General features: G+C 37.6%; 1 protein-coding gene across 6 annotated transcripts in view; it reads right to left on the bottom strand.

Annotated features, from left to right (window-relative positions):
* The window catches only part of TBC1D9 (TBC1 domain family member 9), a 50723-nt gene that overhangs the window by 9476 nt on the left and 20127 nt on the right, over nt 1-21120 (bottom strand). For all 6 annotated transcript variants that reach the window (XM_026698085.2, XM_026698084.2, XM_087936118.1 and 3 more), the window contains 10 exons: nt 20740-20968; nt 19482-19743; nt 16898-17105; nt 15624-15830; nt 9874-10044; nt 9099-9249; nt 7168-7382; nt 4385-4502; nt 3462-3747; nt 1402-1531 (listed from right to left, as the gene is read on the bottom strand). In XM_026698085.2, coding sequence (XP_026553870.1) covers nt 1402-1531; nt 3462-3747; nt 4385-4502; nt 7168-7382; nt 9099-9249; nt 9874-10044; nt 15624-15830; nt 16898-17105; nt 19482-19743; nt 20740-20968 — 1977 coding nt within the window. The remainder of the gene's footprint in view (nt 1-1401; nt 1532-3461; nt 3748-4384; nt 4503-7167; nt 7383-9098; nt 9250-9873; nt 10045-15623; nt 15831-16897; nt 17106-19481; nt 19744-20739; nt 20969-21120) is intronic.

Raw genomic sequence — 21120 nt, 5'->3', positions numbered from 1 at the left:
TAGAGTCTTATATATGCTTGTCAGTGCTATTATGCCTTTTTAATGTCATGGAAACTGGACTTCCATTCAAATTATCATACATGGATAATCCTCATTGGTGTTGCCCTTCTATTTATGTATCAAATGAGACAAGCCAGTTGCCAGAGAGCCAATTTGGTGTATTGGTTAAGGTACAGGCTAGAAAGCAAGGAAAGTCCTGTTTTATCATGAAAGCCAACTGGGTGAATTTGGACAGTCACTCTCAGCCCAATCCACTAATGGGGTCATTGTTGTGGACAAAATAGGAGACGGAAAATGTGTTGGATATGTTCACCGCGTTGAGTTATTTGTAAAAATAATAACAGTGGGAGAAATAAATAAGCAAATAAATAATCCTGCAATCACTAGCAACGCAATCCTATATTCAAGAATGCATGCTATTAATTTCAACAGCTTTCATCCAGATAAGAGAATTTAGCAACTATATAGTACTAAAAACTCCTTTTTGTTTGTCTGTTTGAAACGTATCATAGCACACAAATTTTTGAATTAAAGTACCTCAAATTTGCCAACTTAAAGAATGCATTCAAAATCTGGGTACATTATTCCAACATAATTGAAATCTTAAAGATCTTTACACCAGTTGTATTTTCAAAGTTGTGGCTACTGCAATGTTGTACAGCTAAGTAATTGTGATTTTCAACACTCTCGGCCAGCTGCCTACAAAAAAGCAATGGGAAAGCCAACAGGATCCTGGAAGCCATTTCCATTACCTCTGCTTCCCCACCCCATGGTCATTTTTGTTTATATCTTCAGGTAAGAAAATACCTCTTAAAGGTTATGGATTGTCTACATATAATTCAAAAGTAATTCCTGTTCTTTCTGTGCTGAACAGCTTTCCCAATTTCATTTCCATGTGTTAAAAATTAAAGGTTCCCCTCACACATACGTGCTAGTCATTTCTGTCTGTAGGTGGCGATGCTCATCTCTGTTACAAAGCCAACACTGTCCAAAGATGACTCCATGGTGATGTGGCCGGCATGACTAAACGCCCAAGGCACATGAAATGCTGTTATCTTCCCACCAAAGTGGTCCCTATTTTTCTACTTGCATTTTTACATGTTTTCGAACTGCTAGGTTGACAGAAGCTGCGACAAGTAACAGGAGCTCACTCCGTTACGCGGCACTAGGGATTTGAACCGCTGAACTGCTGATCTTTCTGATCGACAAGCTCAGCGTTTTAGCCACTGAGCCACCGTGTCCCTTTTCTCAGAATTTCTCGCTAGATTAGATAACTGCCATGACATTCTAACACATCTTGGAGGACAAAGGGAGGAGAGAGCTAGAATCTGACAAGTCATTTGCTTGGTAGGTGTATTTTTTCCTACTCATGTTTAATTACCAGTATGTTTATGAAATTACCTCATAGGAAGTTCTGATGAGCCTAAATATATCTACTTCAGGATAAGGGCCTATGTCATCACTCAAGAGTGAATGAAGGTGAGGAATTGGCGGCAAGGTGCTGTCTTTATTGGTCACACTATCTAAATACCTACAGGTGTCAAGAAAAAATAATAATATAACACATTTTAATTCAAGTGTAAAAGTACATGATATTCCACTTTCAATTTATCGTACATTTATTCACACAAGCATACTGCAAAAGGTTGAAATTACATTAGAATATTTTTAAATGTTTCTTCTAAGTAGCTCTAATTGTTTCACAAAAATCACTATATTTATTCTTGCACCAGTGCTATAAAATGACCATTATTACTACAGTATTACCTTTATAATACACATTATGGTTGCACCTAAGTGATACTTGAATGCTATGAGGGAAAGAGGTAGTGAAGTGGGGGAGGGGAATGTAAAGCAAGGAGAATGGGCAAAGTAAGGAAGGTACATGTATGCCCATCATGCTGTTTTCTTTCGTGGTAAACATTACACACAGTGGAGAAATAGAACAAGCAGTCTCTTATCTTCTTCCCATATATTATGTCATCAAGCAGCGTTCACCAATTTCGTTCAGATCTATTATATTTTCCTTCCTCTTTGTTTGTAAAGAAAATGCATATTTATTTTCTTTGTCACTTCATGCTCATTTAATCCTCTTGTATTTCAAATCACAGTCTTCCATGGGCTATGGTCAAAATGGGCCACAAATACAGGCTTCCATCACCTATCATGGATTTGTTCAACCAAAGCTTTCTCCAACACTTTGTAAAGAGACAGAGAAAGTGCCTTTGTCATACCTAACCACAGCATTCCTTGCTAACAATAAGAACAGTAGCAGTTAGTTTGAGCTGATTTGGGCCAGGTTGGCAATAACAGGCCAACGTTATTCTAAGTATGTCTAATCTACACTAAGGGATTTCCCTGCAAGCTAAATATTATTACCAGCATTCTATCATTTTGGAAATATATGCAGTGTATTGACACGTACTTGTGGTTCAAGAAACAAAACATCAACAAATGTTTTATTTTTAGACAGTCACATGAAAAGTCATAACAGTGCTGAAGCTTAGTCTTTACAACACACGTTTAAATAGCTTTCTGGTTTAAACCATTCCAGAGTGATGCACAGATACCGTGTTTCTCATATAATAAGGCCGGGTCTTATTTTTTTTGAGCCCTGAAAAAATGGCTAGGCCGTCTCTTCGGGGGTGACTTAATTCCCCGCCTTGCATCTTCGGGCAGGCGGTGATGGCTTGAATGGTGACCTTGGCATTGGTGGGGCACTTCATATCGGGGTCAATGCAGGCTGCTAGCACCATATCTGGGTGTGCAACAAAAGTACTTCCTAACAGCAAGCCCCACCACCATTCCCCCCATTTTGCATGTTTTAATATAGGCCTTAATTTGGGGGGAGGGGCTTAATTTCATTTCATGCCTATAAAACATGCTGGGACTTCCTATTGAGGGAGGCCGTATTGTTGAAGAAACAGGGTAGTTAGAACTTGAGACAGGGATATGTGCCTATGTGTTATTAAATTGTCTACTAAGTGTAACAGAAGCCACAATTGTTCAAAAATATTTTTAAAAACCCCATAGTTTTCTCATTTGAAGGAGGTACTCAAATATACCTCCTTCAAATGAGAAAACTATGGGTTTTTTATGTATGAAATCCCAGGAAATTTTTATTCTAAAACCTCTAGCAAAAAGGCTGGGCAAGATCTCTCTTTGGGCATTACTTGTAGCCAGGAATGACAATGCCACGCTAAAGGAATTACTTAACTCTGTAGAAAACTGCCCCTTATAATTAAATGAGTTACAAAAGAATAAAAGAAAATAAACACTCAAGTAAAGTGGCTAGCAGAGACAAATTAGTAAGAAAGGACATCAAAAGCCAAAAGGCTCCACTTAAGAGCTAAGCTGTGTTATATGAAAAACTTCTGGCAATGCAAAAATTACTAATTTCAAGGAGTGACTTACTCTGAATGTAATTGAATGGAATGAAAATCTGCTATTAGAGTACTTACCTTCCCAACACAGTCATAGCTTCACCATCATCTTTACAGTTCAGCAACTTCTCTACATTTGCATCTAGCACAGCTAGTGCTAACTGGAATATCACCTTTATACCCTCATAGAAGAAACAATCTACCACCACAACAGCACTTTCAAAGGGCATTACACTGAGGAAGAGTGTGAGGAACCATGAAAGAGAGATGGTTGAAATGACTCCCAAATCCTGCATGCAGTCATAGAGTTGTGGGATATAATCCCGAGCTAATTCTTCAAACACACCTTGATCCACCAGAGCACCTGTAAGGCATAATCAAGTATTTGATAAGCAAAACGGGAGTCAACAGAATATGTATTCACGCCCATCCAAGAAAACGAAGTAGAAGCATTTTCCAGTTAATGCATACTGAATTGGGTTGAGTTGGTTCACTCAGGTGTTTGGAATTTTGTCTGCCATCTGTCTCAGTCAACATGACCAATGGGAAGAACTGTGGAAACTACAGCCCGAATCATCTTGTGACAAGAGGTTGTCTACCTATAAACTACATTATGTTCTCATTCAGAAAAGAGGTCTTTTAAAACATGCATTAACTTGTCTGATTTGCATAACTGTAAATAAAAATACTGTTATTAATAATAGCCTATTTCAATAATTATTTTCCAATTTAAGTAACCAGGCAATTACCGCAACTTTAGCAATATCTACAGTTTATTAAAAAAAATAACATGGATTTATTTTACACACTAAGAACAAAATACCTTATATTTGGCTGTGATATGAAATAGGAAAGCATAAAAATGTAACATAGTTCACTACTTACTTAACTAGCTCTACTATTATTCCATATCAATGATTTCAAACATCCAAACCTGCAGCTCAAATTGAACTTTTTGATAGTTTTAAATAATTTCCCAATTATTAGTTCTATTAACATACCAACAACTCTTGTGTTGTAGTAATCTGGCAGCATACGCTCACATAAAGCTACCAACAACCAAAATGCTTCCTCTTCCTTTGCATACAAAAGCAGGACTGATGTAACAATATTCATGGCCTAGAAAATAATTAAGACACAGTTATCTAATTTGATACATTTTTCATAACAGATTCTGTCAAGCAATAGACATATGATGAGCAACTTGTTATGATTTAAGATTGCAAAAACATTTCTCATGAGACTTAAAACAAAAGTCTCCAACATTCATTCTCACAGGAAAATCATGGAGGAATTAACTATAGTTTTAAAAAGCTACAGGGGGATGATAAAACATGAATAGGAAAAATATCTTATTGATTTGCTGATGTTACCTAGTGTCTGCAAGCAAACAATCAAGCTCAGAGAGCACCATGGACTCCACAGTTTTTATTTTCTTAGTGTCAGTTATAAAGTACTCAATTATTCCAATGTTAATCTTTCTAACAGGACAACTTTCAAATATTGAAGGCCATTCATCAAAACAGGCAGTGGAGAAATGGGATGATTGTATCAGCAGGTTTGACTCAAGGGAATCAAAGATAAATAAAGGTGGTAACTCCCGGAAACTGCCTTGTGGAGACAAAGCATCTTCAGTAGTAACAGAATGTTAGGTATTGGGGGTCAGAAAAGAAAACAAGAAAGGACAGCAGATAATAAAGATCACAAGAGCCTTCTCGGAATATATGGCTGACTGGAATCCTGAACAAGAGCTTCCTCCACTAGACAGGAAGATACAAATGTTATGCAATGTTGAGATCCAAAACAGGGAAAAGCACTTTCAATTCAGCGTGAACAGCTCTTCCCATCTGCCAGCTGCCCTTTAAAGAACATTTTGGGGGGCTCAAACAATTCCCTTATATGTCCAAGAAAATATATGTTAGAGTTAAGGTAATCTTAACATTTTAAAATGTTCTATGACAAAAATATTTCAGATCTGCTGTTGTGAATAAGGTGACCCACTGGTTGCTCCCCACATTCTTCCAATAGATATAATTTCTATTTTAAAACATCTATTAGCTGGGTCACAAGAGTACCCAGAATTTTCATTATATAACTGACATGTACTGTCTAATCAAACCTATAGCTCAGGGGACTGAAACATGGAGCCCTCTAAGTCATTTTTTCTGTAGCCTTAAATCATAGTTTGTGAGAGCTAGAGGCCTGCCCAACATGACCAGGGACAACAGATCAAGGCACAGAAAATTATCCAAGAAGTCAAGTAGCCTGGCAGTGGTAGCTTACCAGTTTACCTCTGGCCAACCCCTGGGCCTGAACCATCTCCTTGGTGTATAAGACCTCTCACAATGAACCATGGCATTGCCTGGGAACTCTTGTCAACTCTTTCCCTCTGTAGTGGGGCTGGACTCTCAGGCAAAGGCAGTAGAAAGTGAGGCTTGCTCAGGGATGACTGACTAGGAAGTTGGAGTTCCCTGAGGAAGGGAAAGAGGCGGGGTTTGGCATGAGGCGCATGAGCACCTTTCCATGTGATCCTCTTTGCTAGGCAAGTAAAGGGATAGACAACCACAACCAAGCAGAAGCTCTTTAATAGGCAAAGGAAAGAAAGAGAAAAAATTCAGCTAGGCAAAGAGAGAAGAGAAGAAGAAAAAGAAGGAAGATCACTCTACTTAGCAAGAATAGAAAGGAAAAGGAAAAGAGCCTTTGGGCAGCTATCAGCAGGGATGATTTTCTAGATTATATTATTCTGGTTAATGAAAAATAATACAATTTCAATAGCCAAAGTAACATGGCCTCTTTGCAGCTTTCACAGATAGATCTGTTTGTAAAACTAATAAATTTACTACATCTAAGTTTAATGGACCACCATGGTAGCAAGATGGTGTAATGAAAGATTTAGGTATTAGATGAGATTTGTGGAAACTCAGGTTCTAATTCACTCTCAGACAAAAAAACTTACTTTGGGCCAGTCATTTTTAGCAGAAATCACAGTACTAATTGGGGGAAAAATAGAAGACAGAAATTGCAACTGAGCAACTTTTCAGTTTGTGGAATTGAACAAAAAAAACCTGCATCTTTTAAATTTCCTACAGAATTTTATATTACTCTATTAAAAAGCTTTAGTGTTATGGCCCTTGAGCTAAAGTACTAATAAAGCTAATGCAAGACTTTGAGTTTGAGACACTGGTTCTAGATAATGTCCCAAGGCAGGCCAAGTTTAAATTTTCTGTAATCTCTTTCAGCAAAACTCAATTCAGTCCTTTTCATTGGACAATTAAATTATTGTTAAACACTTTACTATCATGTATTTTGTTATCAACTGGGGTCCTTGAAAACTTGCAAAGTAACATACTACAAAAAAGATCATTATGCAGAGACAACAATGAAGCAATATGCAAAAACTGAACGCACTTTTTTTTCTTTTATCAGTTTTCTCAAAGTCTCACAACACAGTATGCTGGGAATAAAAAGTATTTTGGATGCTATATATACTGTGTTCCCTTTGTGAAGCCCATCCTCCTGAATCAAAGTCTACTATCAGTGGTACACTTCTTGGCAAAGCTGCAGATGTATGGATTATAAATTTGTACCTAAATTAGGTAGCATGCATCAATGTTATACAGACAATCTGAATTTTCAAGGTCTGTCCTCAGCTGAAAATTCAACTAAACCAGTGTTTCTCAACCTTGGCAACTTTGAGATGGGTAGACTTCCCAGAATTCCCCAGCCAGCACTGAACTAAACAATAAAAGCATTAGAATGAGTGAAATAATCTATTTTATGATACCTGGCAGTATCCTATGTTTGGATTTCTAAATGCATATGCAGTTAGGACTCGCCGCAGAGCTGCAATACCCATCTCATTCTGGAAGGCTGGGTGCTCTGGAAGAGAGCGATGCAAATCCCGCTCAATCTCTTCTGTTGCAAGATTGTATTTCCCCATAGATTTCTCCACCAAGTCTTCATAATAGCCAGCGTGGGTAACCATTTCATTAATTGCTCCTAGAAATGCAAATGAGTATATTGACAAATATAGAGATTACAGATGTAGGCCAAGAATCAAATTAACTGCACAGATCAAGTACTTTTGTTTCCACATGGAAACCGCTTCTGAATTTTGTGCTTGATGTGGAAAAGAATGGAACTTTGACTTTGGGTTTTATAAATTAGATTGATAGATCTTTATAGAAATGACTTGTTCATATTATTATGGAAAAACGAAAAGCTGTGATTTGATGTTAATGCCCTATTCTACTGTAACAGAGAAAGTTTGAAGTCAATGCTTCTTTTTCTTTTCTTTTTGCTTACCTTTCTTCACTTCTTTCCCTTTTCCCTTCCCTCTCACTGCTCTTTTATTTACTTTTGTATTTTGCATTTTATAATACTTTATAATAAAAAATGTAAAAAAAATAATTAACTGCTCAGATCATTCTCATGCTCAAGAGATCGGCTGACTTTTAAGAATATATAATTCATTATTTGACACACACCCTCATTTTAAAGCTGTAACAGAAACACACTGTATCTTATGAGAGGATGCTAATCATATAAAGTTTTTAAAAATGTTATATGTCCAAAATTCTGGGTGCATCTAAAGTGTTTTTTTGGGGCCCAACTTTATGAAAATATAATATTTTAATTAAAATCCTACATTTTGATTAACTATTGCCAGATATTTGGTTTGCCAGTGTTTGCTAATCTGTTTCTTTTCCTAAGATAGTTTGTTGGGTGACAATGTTTATTCTAAATGAACCAAAATATCACACAAACACACTAATATGGAAGAGCATATTATGAACACATTCATTTAAAGATGACAGTGGAGCTCTTCTTCAACAGCCAATGTAAATACATACTAAGATGTGTGCTTTTCTCTTGATAATCTACAAAGTTTATCCAGTCTTAAATTACAGTACTCATTCCATAATTTGGGAAGGGGAGAATCTTAACATTTTAAAGTAATTATTTAGATTCTGTATTTCTATCTCTATTTATTTATGGCAATTCTAAACAAATCTATCACCAAATTATCTTTCTATGGAGATGCTCAGTCACCCAGGTCATCCTTGTCCCAAAGGTGCTTTTTTCAAGAGGCAACTGGACTTTTTTGTTTTTCTTTGAAGATGTTTTGCTTCTTATCCAATAAGCTTTTGAAGACAGCGAAGTCCACATTTTGTACAGAAAGGACCACTGGTGTGAAAGAGGGGTCAAAGAAGCATCTATATCAAAATTAAATAGCCCTCTCTCAACAGAGGGGAAGGGATATGACATCATGTATCTTCAGTCTACAACACAGCCCTTTCAACAGTTCCAAGAAGGCTCCACACCCATTTGCATCACTCAGGTGACCTTAAAGACACAGATAGACTTAACATCTCACTAAAAGAATGCAAATGTCTGCAAGGAGTATAAATCCTTCCATTCCCCACCATCCAGTCAGAGCTAAAGAAGCTTCTTGGATGTGAAGCGAAGTCATCTTCAAAGAAAAACAAGAAAGTCCAGCTGCCTCTTGAAAAAATGCACCTTTGGTATCACCAAATTAGTTCTGATTAAATCAGAGAAATGTTCTCCTGAATAAAAATGCTTAGCAATGCAACTATTGCTTCCCATTTGCTTGCAGCCAACACTTGGATCTCCTACTTTGTATGTGATCCCCAAGGACAAGTAAACCAACTGCTGATAAGGCCTTCTAGAGGTATGTTACCTACTGACACCTACCTGACAAGAGCAACCAGAGTTCCCCTCTCATGTTTTCAGGAATACCTTTTAATGCAAGGTCTCTTGTTTTCTCTGTACGATACATACAGATACCTTGGCCATACTCAGCAAAATGCATTTTCCAAGCTTCTTCTTTCAAAAATTCTTTTGCCTTAAAAGTAATAGATATGACAGCATATAATACACAGGGAAACCATCCTATGTAATAAAATCCATTAATCTTGTGTCCAAATATGATGAAATAACTCTTCTCATCCGGACATTTAATTATGTTCCTTAATTTTATTTGGGAATGGTATATCTGACTAGTCTTATCTGCTACTTAACTCTTTCAACAGATAGATTATGCTTTGTGGCACACACTTTTTAGTATAGAGCCTTGGTGGTGCAGTGGTTAGAGTGCTGTACTGCATGCCATTTCTGCTGGCTATCAACTGCCTGCAATTTGGCAGTTCAAATCCCACCAGGCTCAAGGTTGAATCATCCTTCCAAAGTGGGTAAAATTGAGGACCCAGATTGTTGAGGGCAAGAGGCTGACTCTGTAAAACTGCTTAGAGAGGGCTGTAAAGCACTATGATATATTGCTATTAAATAGGCAGATATTATACTATGAAGTTTAAATTAATTAAGATCTTAAATATTTTTCAAAACTGACTTCATCCAACATCCTAATCAAGAAACTCGTGCGGATATAATTTACATTCACATATTTTAAAATGAACAAGGACAGCATTTTTGCTATATGACTAAGAACAAAAAATAATAATCAGCCTACTAATTTAGGGTTGAATTCCTCTGGAGAACGCCGACGATACATCGTCATTAGGGCCTGTGTTACAGTTGGGACACTGTTTCCATTCAAGTTGAAGTGCTGGTCTCCATCCACCTCAGAGTTCAGGCTTCTCTGAGGGCTTGATGAAAGGACGCTACTTGCCCTTGAATAAACCTGAAGGGAATCACACAGCATCACTTTTAACCCCTGCTTGGCACAGGATTCCATATTAAAGCATCTCTGACAAACAGCTAATATTTGTCTGAATGCAGGAACACAATTTAAATTTGCATTCCTGTAACTTACATCCATGATTCCATGTCTTGCATTCTGGCATGAAAAAAAACAGATCTTGAGCTTTCCTCTGTGAAAGCCTGTCAGATATTTTAAGAGTGAGGTCATATCCTTTATTGCTCTTCTCATCTCAAAGATAAACACTACCAGTTCCCCAGCCTCTTCATGTAATTAGAAACTGGGGAAGAGGGCTGGCTATGGGGAGTCCACATACTTCATAGAGAGCTCAGTAATGGACAGAACCAAAAAATGAGAACCAATATTGGGCCTATGTTAGGATAATAGTGCCCACGTTTTAAAAGCTTTAAGGTAGGAAACAGTTTAGCTCATACTTTTTCTTATATGGATCCATTTTTTCTTATATGTATCAATGTATTCATAACTATGTTTTTACTTATACCTATTATCTTGTAAGCAATTGACAAACCAAATAAATAAATAAATAAATACTTTTGTCATATTGCCCGTCCCTCCTTCCTCCCACTTTTAGTGCTGAGCCTGAGTAATTCAAGCAGCTGAGGATGAAAGGCACTGCGGCAGAAAAAGTACACTTTTGCCAAATGTGTTTGTAGTCCAAAAGCAGGAAGACTATCCCCACCCAACCTTTGTATCAGCTGCCTGCAGCCTTTAATCCAAATTAAGAGATCTGCACAGTAATTGCTTAAAAATATGGATCCATATAAAATCACTGAGAATCAGATAAACTGCAGAGGATTTTAGCACTGAAATTCTGGCCTTAAAACAAAGCTTGAAGAAACACACATTCTCCCTTTAAGCAAAATATTTAATGCTCTCGTGAAATATTTTTTGAACATTTTCTAATACACAGTATAGCTATACCATAATAACTCTATGTTAAGCTGTTCTTTAAAGTTACATATCCAGAAACATTCTCAAAATAACAGCTTATAAAAGCAATGAAGTTATGGTAGTGTTGCAAATCTTTTGTTCTGCGGTGAAACAATTTGCAGCAAACATTTTTTTCCCCTTCCTTTCTGAGTGCCATCATATTTATGAAACATACTGTAATTGATATAGAGCGGCACCAGGGACCGGTTCTGTGGACAGAGGTTTTTTCATGGACCGGAGGGGGCATGGTTTCATGTACTGTCTGCATCCAGCAAATGGGCTTTGCTTGTTTGCGTGGCTCAGTTTCTGGCATGGTGCGGACCGGTGCCAGTCCATGGACCGGGGATTGGGGAACCCTGATACAGAGGACTGGCCCAACAAATTCTCACAACCTTACGGTTTCTTATCTTGCTAGGGAAATAATGCCATACTTTCTTCTATTTGTTTCTTCTTTGGAACCCTGTAGTATTAAAATTACTTATCCACTTATGATCCTGAAAACAACTGGGGAAGAAAAATCGTGGGAGCAACCAAGATCATCAAGAAGACAAAGAAGATAGAAGAATGTTTAAGAAAAAAAAAATTTCACCTTACAGTTTTCCAACAACTTATGTTTTTAAAAATGAAATGCAAAAACAATAGGTCCGGAGGAAAAAAAAGACTTGTAAATCAAAAGGTTCAGACACCTTTCAGGTGAAAGGTATCACTCACTGCATTGCATTGTGGATGCCATAAAAATAAAATTAACATTACAAACAAAATGATTGGACAAAATTTCAAAATACATTGCTCAAAAAAATAAAGGGAACACAAAAATAAGACATCCTAGATCTGAATGAATGAAATATTCTTATTAAATACTTTGTTCATTACATAGTTGAATGTGCTGACAACAAAATAACACAAAAATTATCAATGGAAATCAAATTTAGCAACCCATGGAGGTCTGGATTTGGAGTTACACTCAAAATTAAAGTAGAAAAAAATACTACAGGCTGATCCAACTTTGATGTAATGTCCTTAAAACAAGTCAAAATGAGGCTCAGTAGTGTGTGTGGCCTCCACATGCCTGTATGACCTCCCTACAATGCCTGGGCATGGTCCTGATGAGGTGGCGGATGGTCTCCTGAGGGATCTCCTCCCATACCTGGACTAAAGCATCCCCCAACTCCTGGACAGTCTGTGGTACAATGTGGCATTGGTGGATGGAGCGAGACATGAAGTCCCAGATGTGCTCAATTGGATTCAGGTCTGGGGAACGGGAGGGCCAGTCGATAGCATCAATGCCTTCGTCTTGCAGGAACAGCTGACACACTGCAGCCACATGAGGTCTAGCATTGTCTTGCATTCAGAGAAACCCAGGGCCAACTGCACCAGCATATGGTCTCACGTATGGGTCTGAGGATTCTATCTCGGTACCTAATGGCAGTCAGGCTACCTCTGGCGAGCACATGGAGGGCTGTGCAGCCCCCTAAAGAAATGCCACCCCACACCATTACTGACCCACTGCCAAACTGGTCATGCTTGAGGATGTTGCAGGAAGCAGAACATTCTCCACGGTTTCTCCAGACCCTGTTACGTCTGTCACATGTGCTCAGTGTGAACCTGCTTTCATGTGTGAAGAGCACAGGGCGCCAGTGGCGAATGTGCCAATCTTGGTGTTCTCTGGCAAATACCAAACGTCCTGCACGGTGTTGGGCTGTAAGCACAACCCCCACCTGTGGATGTCGGGCCCTCATACCACCCTCAGGGAGTCTGTTTCTGACCGTTTGAGCAGCCACATGCACATTTGTGGCCCGCTGGAGGTCATTTTGCAGGGCTCTGGCAGTGCTCCTCCTGTCCCTCCTTGCACAAAGGTGGAGGTAGCGATCCTGATGCTGGGTTGTTGCCCTTCTATGGCCTCCTCCATGTCTCCTGATGTACTGGCCTGTCTCCTGGTAGAGCCTCCATGCTCTGGGCACTATGCTGACAGACACAGCAAACCTTCTTGCCACAGCTCGCATTGATGTGCCATCCTGGGTGATCTGCACTACCTGAGCCACTTGTGTGGGTTGTAGACTCCGTCTCATGCTACCACTAGAGTGAAAGCACTGCCAGCATTCAAAAGTGATCAAACCATCAGGTAGAAAGCATAGGAACTGAGAAATGGTCTGTGGTCACCACCTGCAGAACCACTCCTTTATTGGGAATGTCTTGCTAACTGCCTATGCTTTCCACCTGTTGTCTATTCCATTTGCACAACAACATGTGAAATTGATTGTCAATCAGTGTTGCTACCTAAGTGGACAGTTTGATTTCACAGAAGTGTGATTGACTTGGAGTTAAATTGTGTTGTTTAAGTGTTCCCTTTATTTTTTTGAGCAGTGTAGATAAAATTTAATGAAAGCTGGAAATGTTGCAAGTTTTCCATCTCATATCAATTAGATAGCATTAAAATATTTTTAAATTATTTTGGAAGTCAACGGATACCATTTTGTGATGTTGCAGGTGCTGTGTGCCACTAATTGCTATGAATGACTCATTACTTACAAAACTATTAGAAGTGAGATCTGGCACAGGTTTCTTTGAATTCAGTGCTGAACTGATTTTAACCAAACAAGTTAGCTCACAGTTCTCTAACAAAATACGTGAACTACAGAATTGCTGATACAGTTCTGCAGAGGAATTACTGAATCTGTCATCTGTGCCTCTATAACTGTCTGGTTTAGTTCTGCAACCCAACAAGACAGACGCAGACTCCGGAGAGTAATTAGGACTGGAAAAAAAATTACTACCAACCTGCCTTCAATCGAGAGCCTGTATACTACATGAGTCAAAAAGAGGGCTGTGAAAATATTTACAGACCCCTCACATCTCAGACATAAACTGTTTCAACTCCTACCCTCAAAACGACACTATAGAGCACTGCACACCAGAACAACTAGACACAAGGACAGTTTTTTTCCCAAATGCCATCACTCTGCTAAACAAATAATTCCTTCAACACTGTCCAACTATTTATAAAGTCTGCATTACTATTACTATAATCTTCTCATCACTCCTTATCACCCCTCCTCTCCCACTTGTGACTGTATGATTGTAACTGCTTGTATCTTTACGATTCATATTTACTATTTCCTAGTATGATTTGATTGCTTATTGTACCCTATGACTATTATTAAGTGTTGTACCTTATTATTCTTGACTCCTGACGAATGTATCTTTTCACTGAGAGCATATGCACCAAGACAAATTCCTTATGTCCAATCACACTTGGCCAATAAATAATTCTATTCTATTCTGTTCTGTTCTATTCTATTTTATATCATTCCATTCCATTATCAGTGACAACTGGAGTAACAGGGATCATGATTCAACTTAGACCACCAAATTGAAAGCACTATTAGTATGCCATTTCCATGACAAGCTTGAACATCTTAAGACTGCCGTTCTCCTGTTACATATTGTAAGAATTCTGCTTTAAGTACCTTTATGCTCCAATCATTTTCCACTTCAAAATAGACTTTCATAAGCTTCTAATCTGCTACCATGCTTTGTGAACTGTATTAAAATTACTGCATCACAAGCTAGGCAGATGGTTATGGTTCTATTGAGACAACAGCAGAAACAGAGGGCTATTGATGGCTTCCTGACTGAGAAAGTATTTATAACTTTCAGCTACTGATAAATCAGTTACAGACAGAAAGAGACACATCTGCAAACAAATCATTCAGGTAATTAAGAAAATCAAACATTTTAAATGGTTAAAGATTAATTCTGTGTTTCAAATTATTTTTAATGCACACAAAATAGCTTTTAGAAATATGTTACATAAATGTTCAACTAATATACTTAGTTGAATTTTACTGCCTTGCATTTTATTTGCAAGCTGATAAAATATTCAAAAATCAACGGTTGGCATTTTATGGACTCAGACAAGATGATAGGTTGTGAATCTGAATATTTTTCTTCAGATTCAATCTTAAAACAGTCTTTTTAAACTGTTCAAAAATAGAGGCAATACATATTATAGAATAATGGTTCTAAGGCTGAGATTAAATATGAAAGATTCTCTGTTCTCTACTATGTTGGGTTGGGTGTACAGACTGGTTGAAAATCCTTCAAGAAAAACCAAATACTATGATTTGGTATTTATAGTTATGTACCTTATCATTCAACTAGCACGCGTTAAGACAAAACCCAACCTAACTTATAAAAAACGATAAATCATGGTTTGTAGTACACAGAGCTAATTTGATATAGTTATTAAAAACACCAAGGTAGAAAACTCATGGAGAACATGAATTCAATTCCTGTCTTTGTCACAAAACATCTAGTTGAATGACTCTACCTCTCTCTCTCTCTCTCCTCTCTCTCTCTCTCTCTCTCAGCACTAGGAAGAAGGCAATGACAAAACACTTCCAAAAAATGTTTCCAAGAAAACAATAGGGACTAGTCCTAGAAGTAACCACTAGAAATAGGAAACAGGCAATCACCAGAAACAAGACCAACCCAAAGGCCTAGAACAAAACAAAAACAATGGAAAAGTACAAATTAAGATTTAGTGTAATTACCTTACCTGGGTTAATAATTATATAATCAATTTAAACTTCAAGTGACTATCTACTCACCTCATCATCTGAACTGTTGTAACTTCCAGAAATCTCTCTTTCAGAATAAATTTTGGAAGTAGTTTTCTGGAGGAAATCAGAAATTCTCTGCACTAGAAAGTCTCTGTCTTTCAAATTGGCAAAGAGGAATGTCATTCGGTTTTTAGTGCTGATAGACAATGGACTAGGCAAAACACTTGAGCTATCTGCCTTTTCAACAATCGTCACCTAATGGTACACATGGAAATAGAAGGACCAAAATAAAGTCTAAATGAATTGATACACTGGAAGATGCAGTTCTACATCAATCTTTAATTTGGTCAGACCAGCATAATTGCAGTTTTTAAATATAGAAAAAAGCTATACAGTTGCTTTGGGTGATTATAGAAGCTAATTCTAGAAACCTGGGCAGCATTATAAACTTTCAGCACGCTTGTTTTAGTATTGCATAAGGAAAGATTAAATAATCCAAATATGTAATATTTCATTGTCTCCATAGTCATCATATTCTACTCTTTGCATTATTTAGTAGTTTTTATATATACTTTAGATGTAAATATTAATAATAGTTAATTCATGATAATTATTTATTGATAAAATAGTATGTCTAAAATATAGAGATCTTCTGTTACATAATATGTCTGTAAATGAATCCATAAACATGAATTCAGTGTTCAAATTCTTCTTGAAAAAGACTCACATTATTGCAAGAAACATGACAACTTGCTGGTCCAAGTTAGACCTTGCCGATGGTAAATTATAATTTCTCGATCAAAGAGAAAATTAAAATTTGTGACAATTGGGTGATGCCATGGGTGGTACAATAAGTGGGGTAACAACGCATGGATTATTGATTGAATAGTGAGCACCCATGTGTACAAGTAATCTTTTACCTACAACCATAATAAAGTCTGCTCATTATGTTTGCAAGTGGTGACAATTGTTAAGTGAGTTGCTTAATGACCCATACGCTCTGTCTCTCTGATGACACTGTTAAAAAAACATGTGAGTCTTTAATCGAGCATGGGCTACCTCGTGGATGCAGTAGGCCCTTATGTCCACCATAAAAGAGGCACACAAGCAGCAAAAAGCTTTACAAAGCCAAAAACAGACCAGCAGGGGAGTCCAGCTGGATTAGGGCCTAGTACCATATTATAATGCCAGAGAAGATTCCAAACAAGCCTTCAGGTATCACTGATGAAGCCATGTTTGTGGATTGGGCCCCTGCCTTGATCAGGTATCTTGAATGTTCATAGTAATCCCAATATAATAAAACCAACATGTTTTGTACTGACCTCCCAAAGTGGGATGATGAGACTGCAGAGATTTTCTTCTTTGCTAGTGAAACAAATGTAATTTGTAGAGACAAACATTTGACCCAAAATGTGCATTTTATTAAATGGGGTCCACAGAGTACAATCTGTATGTCCATCTAGTTTTTCATCCTTTGGAAGCCGGAACAAAGCACGGTACCTTTCACTTTTTGCCCTGGCATCAAGATCCCTGAAAAATAGCATTTCAGATTTCAATGGCAATATTCCAATTACATGCACACATCTCGTACAGTTCTTGCTTCTGCACTAAAAATAAATAACAAAGTATATTCTTTATAAAACTATTTTTCATATAAAAATTTATTATGACATTTATATTAACAGGGCTTAAAACAAACATAAATTGCCTTAACATGTTTATTAGTAGTTTAACTAGTGGTAGTGGTAGTTGTAGTACTATACCCTAAGCCTACCCCAATTACTGTCAATGAGTGAGGACTATCTGTACCCATAAGCAAATTTGTAACATTTTTTTTACCTACATCCCTACAAATGAGTTAAGTTATAAGCCATAGAACTACAAGCTATTGTCCTGACATGTATGGAGGGCAGAGATTGTAATAAGCTGGTCTAGTAGTCATAGCATTCCGCTTTGACTCTACCTCCTGGCATTTATAAGAAAGACTTTAATTGTCCTAGCAATAGTAAGAACTATTCTACTGGCAACTACTGAAAAAATAAGACACCAGAAAAATATATAATATCTTTAACTGAGCAGAGTACTGAGCAGTGATGAGCCTGAGTTGAGGAGCCTTTTCTTGGACATCCAAAAGAAACAATTTTAGTCGCTTTCCTGAAAGCCAAGAGGTGTTGATTTAGAGTCCTGTGCTTCTTACTGAAGAAATTAAGGATCACATATGGTTTGACAAAGGAGGAAGTCTTTAAATCTGGGTTTAGCAATCTTTTGCTTGTGGACCAGATATGGCCTGCCACTCAAAATCATCTGGCTTGTGATCCCAAAAATATATTTACTCAACCCAGGAAACAGAACAAAAATACATTCTACTGTCTCAGAGCCATTTTAGAGATGGCTTCAACACAGTGGTGGGATTCAAAAAAATTTACTACCAGTTCTGTGGGCGTGGCTTGGTGGGTGTGGCAGGGGAAGGATACTGCAAAATCTCCATTCCCACCCACTTCAGGGGGAAGGTTACTACAAAACTGTCCAGCTCCATTCTCCTGTGCAGGGCAACAAAAGAAGACCCAGCCAATCAGCTGGGACTCGGGAGGCAGAGAATAGATGGGGGCGGGGCCAGTCAGAGGTGGTATTTGCTGGTTCTCTGAACTACTCACAATTTCTGCTACCGGTTCTCCAGAACTGGTCAGAACCTACTGAATACCACCTCTGCTTCAACAGCCACCTTGCTCCATACAGAGAATTGTCCCCCAGAAATGGTGGCAGCAGCACCATGTCCTCTGGCCAGAATGTTGCTGACCCTTATTTTAGATGATCATGGAAGACTTAAGAAAAAGCAGTCTGTGATCAAAATTCAGACTCTTGGCAACTGACTCATATTTATGATGGTTGCAGTATCCCAGGGTCATGTGATCACCTTCTGTGACCGTCTGAAAAGCAAAGTTAACGGGGAAGCCAGATTCACTTAACAGCAGTGTCACTAATTTAACAACTGCACTGATTCACTTAACAACTGTGACAAGGTCATAAATTGGAGCAAAATTCACTTAACAAGTGTCTCACTTAACAACAGAAATGTTGGGCTCAATTATGGTCATAAGTCAAGGATTACCCGTATTCAACATTTGCAACCAACCCTGCCAGCTTCCAACAAGTCAATGGGAAAACCAGCAGGAGGTTGCAAATGGCAATCATATGACCGCCGAACACTACAGTGACCAGGGATTCCCCTAATGATGACAACTGGAACTGCTGCAATTGTTGCTGTAAGTCAGGCCTGTCAAACTGGTGGCCCATGGGCCGGATGCCTCACATGTAGGCGACACCCACCCCAGCTCTGAAAAGGCAGTCACGATATGTCACGTGACGCGATCGAGTTTGACACCCGGACTGTAAATCAACAGAGATTATGTGATGTCACACTTTATGATTGCATCAACTAAGGAGTGGGCCCTTCCAATTATCAACGTTAAGTAAGAGCTAGGTTATGTTAAACAAGTATTATAATCTGTATCCTTATACATGTTAAAATTGGTTAGAGCAGGAAGTTAGTGTTCAGAGGAAAGCGATCTCATATTTTTGAAACAGTATATATGTGGAAGACCTTGCTCTTCCAATGGAACAGCAGGCAATGTGATGGCTGTAAACCATTTTTGTGAACCTGGAGGCTGAAGAAATGAAAAGTGCTTTTGCTGTGTTTTATTGGCAGTGTGAATAAAAAGGAGAATATGGAATGCTGTTGTACCACTGGTTCTTTTAATCAAATCCTTCAATTTCATAGATGTTCCCCAGAAAACACTTCCTCCAACCCCTTCACGGGCTTTAAAGTAAGAGAAAACTATGTAAAAATGTATATCTGGGCTGTTGCTTACTTTGCGCTGCACTATAGCAACTGATTCCAAATCCTACCGTTTTAGGGCAGATACTTTTTTAGGAGACTTCTTCTTAAGTCTGGGGAGTGACTTGTCCTGCTCAAAGCCTTCATTGTCCAAAAGTTGCCTCATAGCTATGTTAGCAAGTTGTTCCATTAGTTTAAATGTTTCAGTGATGTTGAGAAACACAGAAAAGAAATGCTGACTGGATCTTGTGCTAACTTTAATCACATCAGGTAACAGCAGAGTTGCATTCTTCTCAAGCTGGGTGATATCTACCCATCGGATGACAAGTTTAGCTGTTAAAAGAAAAATATTGCTTCAGCAGAAACAATAAGATTTAATAGTTTCAAATTCAAAAAACAGATGACAAAATCTAAAAAGTGTTACAATAATGATAAACCACTCACATATATACAACTGCTGTAAATACCGATTTATGGTCCGGTCCTTTGAAAGTTTTCTCAAATGTTAGTTTCAGTGCTTTCAACTGATTGAGTCACTAGTACTATGTAGTAATCGGTTGAAAGGATTTGTCTACCATCTGCATGAGTATCTGATAAATCTATATATTTACTACACTATCTGACTGGCAAATGTAGTTAGTTAATAAAAACCTACCCCTACACACATCTGATAAAGGATCAAATCATTTTATAATTGTACACTAAACCAAAAAAAGCTTAACAAAAAAAGCAACCATGATACAAACCTTAAATTACTTAAGCACTTATTAGTTCACACAGCATAAATTTTGAATAAGGATCCACCACTCTAAATAGAGCTAAATCAATTCATGTGCTAAAAATACAGGTAATCATCCTGGTGACAGAATATCAGTGACCTTTATTAAAATTCAAATCTATAAACCTCTTAAAATATTAACATGAATAAATAAGGGTTCATACATATATGTCCATGAATTATCTGCAGTTATTTGGTGCAAAACCTTTTTTTTTTAAATAATGTTGTCAGCTAAGTATAAATTAACTTTTAAATTAACTAAGTATAAATTAACTTTTGCTTCAGCATTTTATATATACTGTATGCTGTTCCTTCTGTATGACTTACTATACATGGTAATATTAATCATTAAAAAATATGTTCAGTGAAATAGCACAGTGTAGTTTGTTCAGTTGATTAAACCACCTTTTCTTATGCTTGTTATTCCAATACTTATTTTCTTACCTCCAATTCCTACCACAGGAGAATAAGGACAACATTAAATCATACATACTGAGTATTTGTAATAAATGCACCTGTTAATAATTGAGTAAGAAATCATTCATTCCTACCTTCTCGACCCATGAGAAAAGAATAGAAACACAGATGGTTAATGCTGAGATACATCCAGCCCTGACGTGGGACTTTCCCTTTCCAATAACTGCAGGAGTAATAATTCACAAGTTTCTCCTCCTCTGGCATCCCAAACAATTTATGGAACTTCACTGTTGCTTCCTTAAATTTGGCCGTGTCATCATCTTCCCGAATACCATTGATTTTGTTGTACTCTGCGATGATACCCTGAAGTAGATCATATAGGACCACTTGGAATTCTCAAAGCAACCATTGCATTTCACTTCTAGTATTTAAATTACAATCCCTATCAAAATGTACACATACTGATCCATTAATTTAGAAATAAAAGAATTAAAGACAAATCTTAAATAATTATA

The sequence above is a fragment of the Pseudonaja textilis genome, chromosome 6 (genome assembly GCF_049901715.1).
Source record: "Pseudonaja textilis isolate UNSWEBS1 chromosome 6, rPseTex1.2, whole genome shotgun sequence".
NCBI classification, from domain to species: Eukaryota; Metazoa; Chordata; class Lepidosauria; order Squamata; family Elapidae; genus Pseudonaja; species Pseudonaja textilis.
The sequence above is the reverse complement of the archived record's forward strand: the minus strand, read 5'-3'. Positions and strand labels throughout refer to the sequence as shown.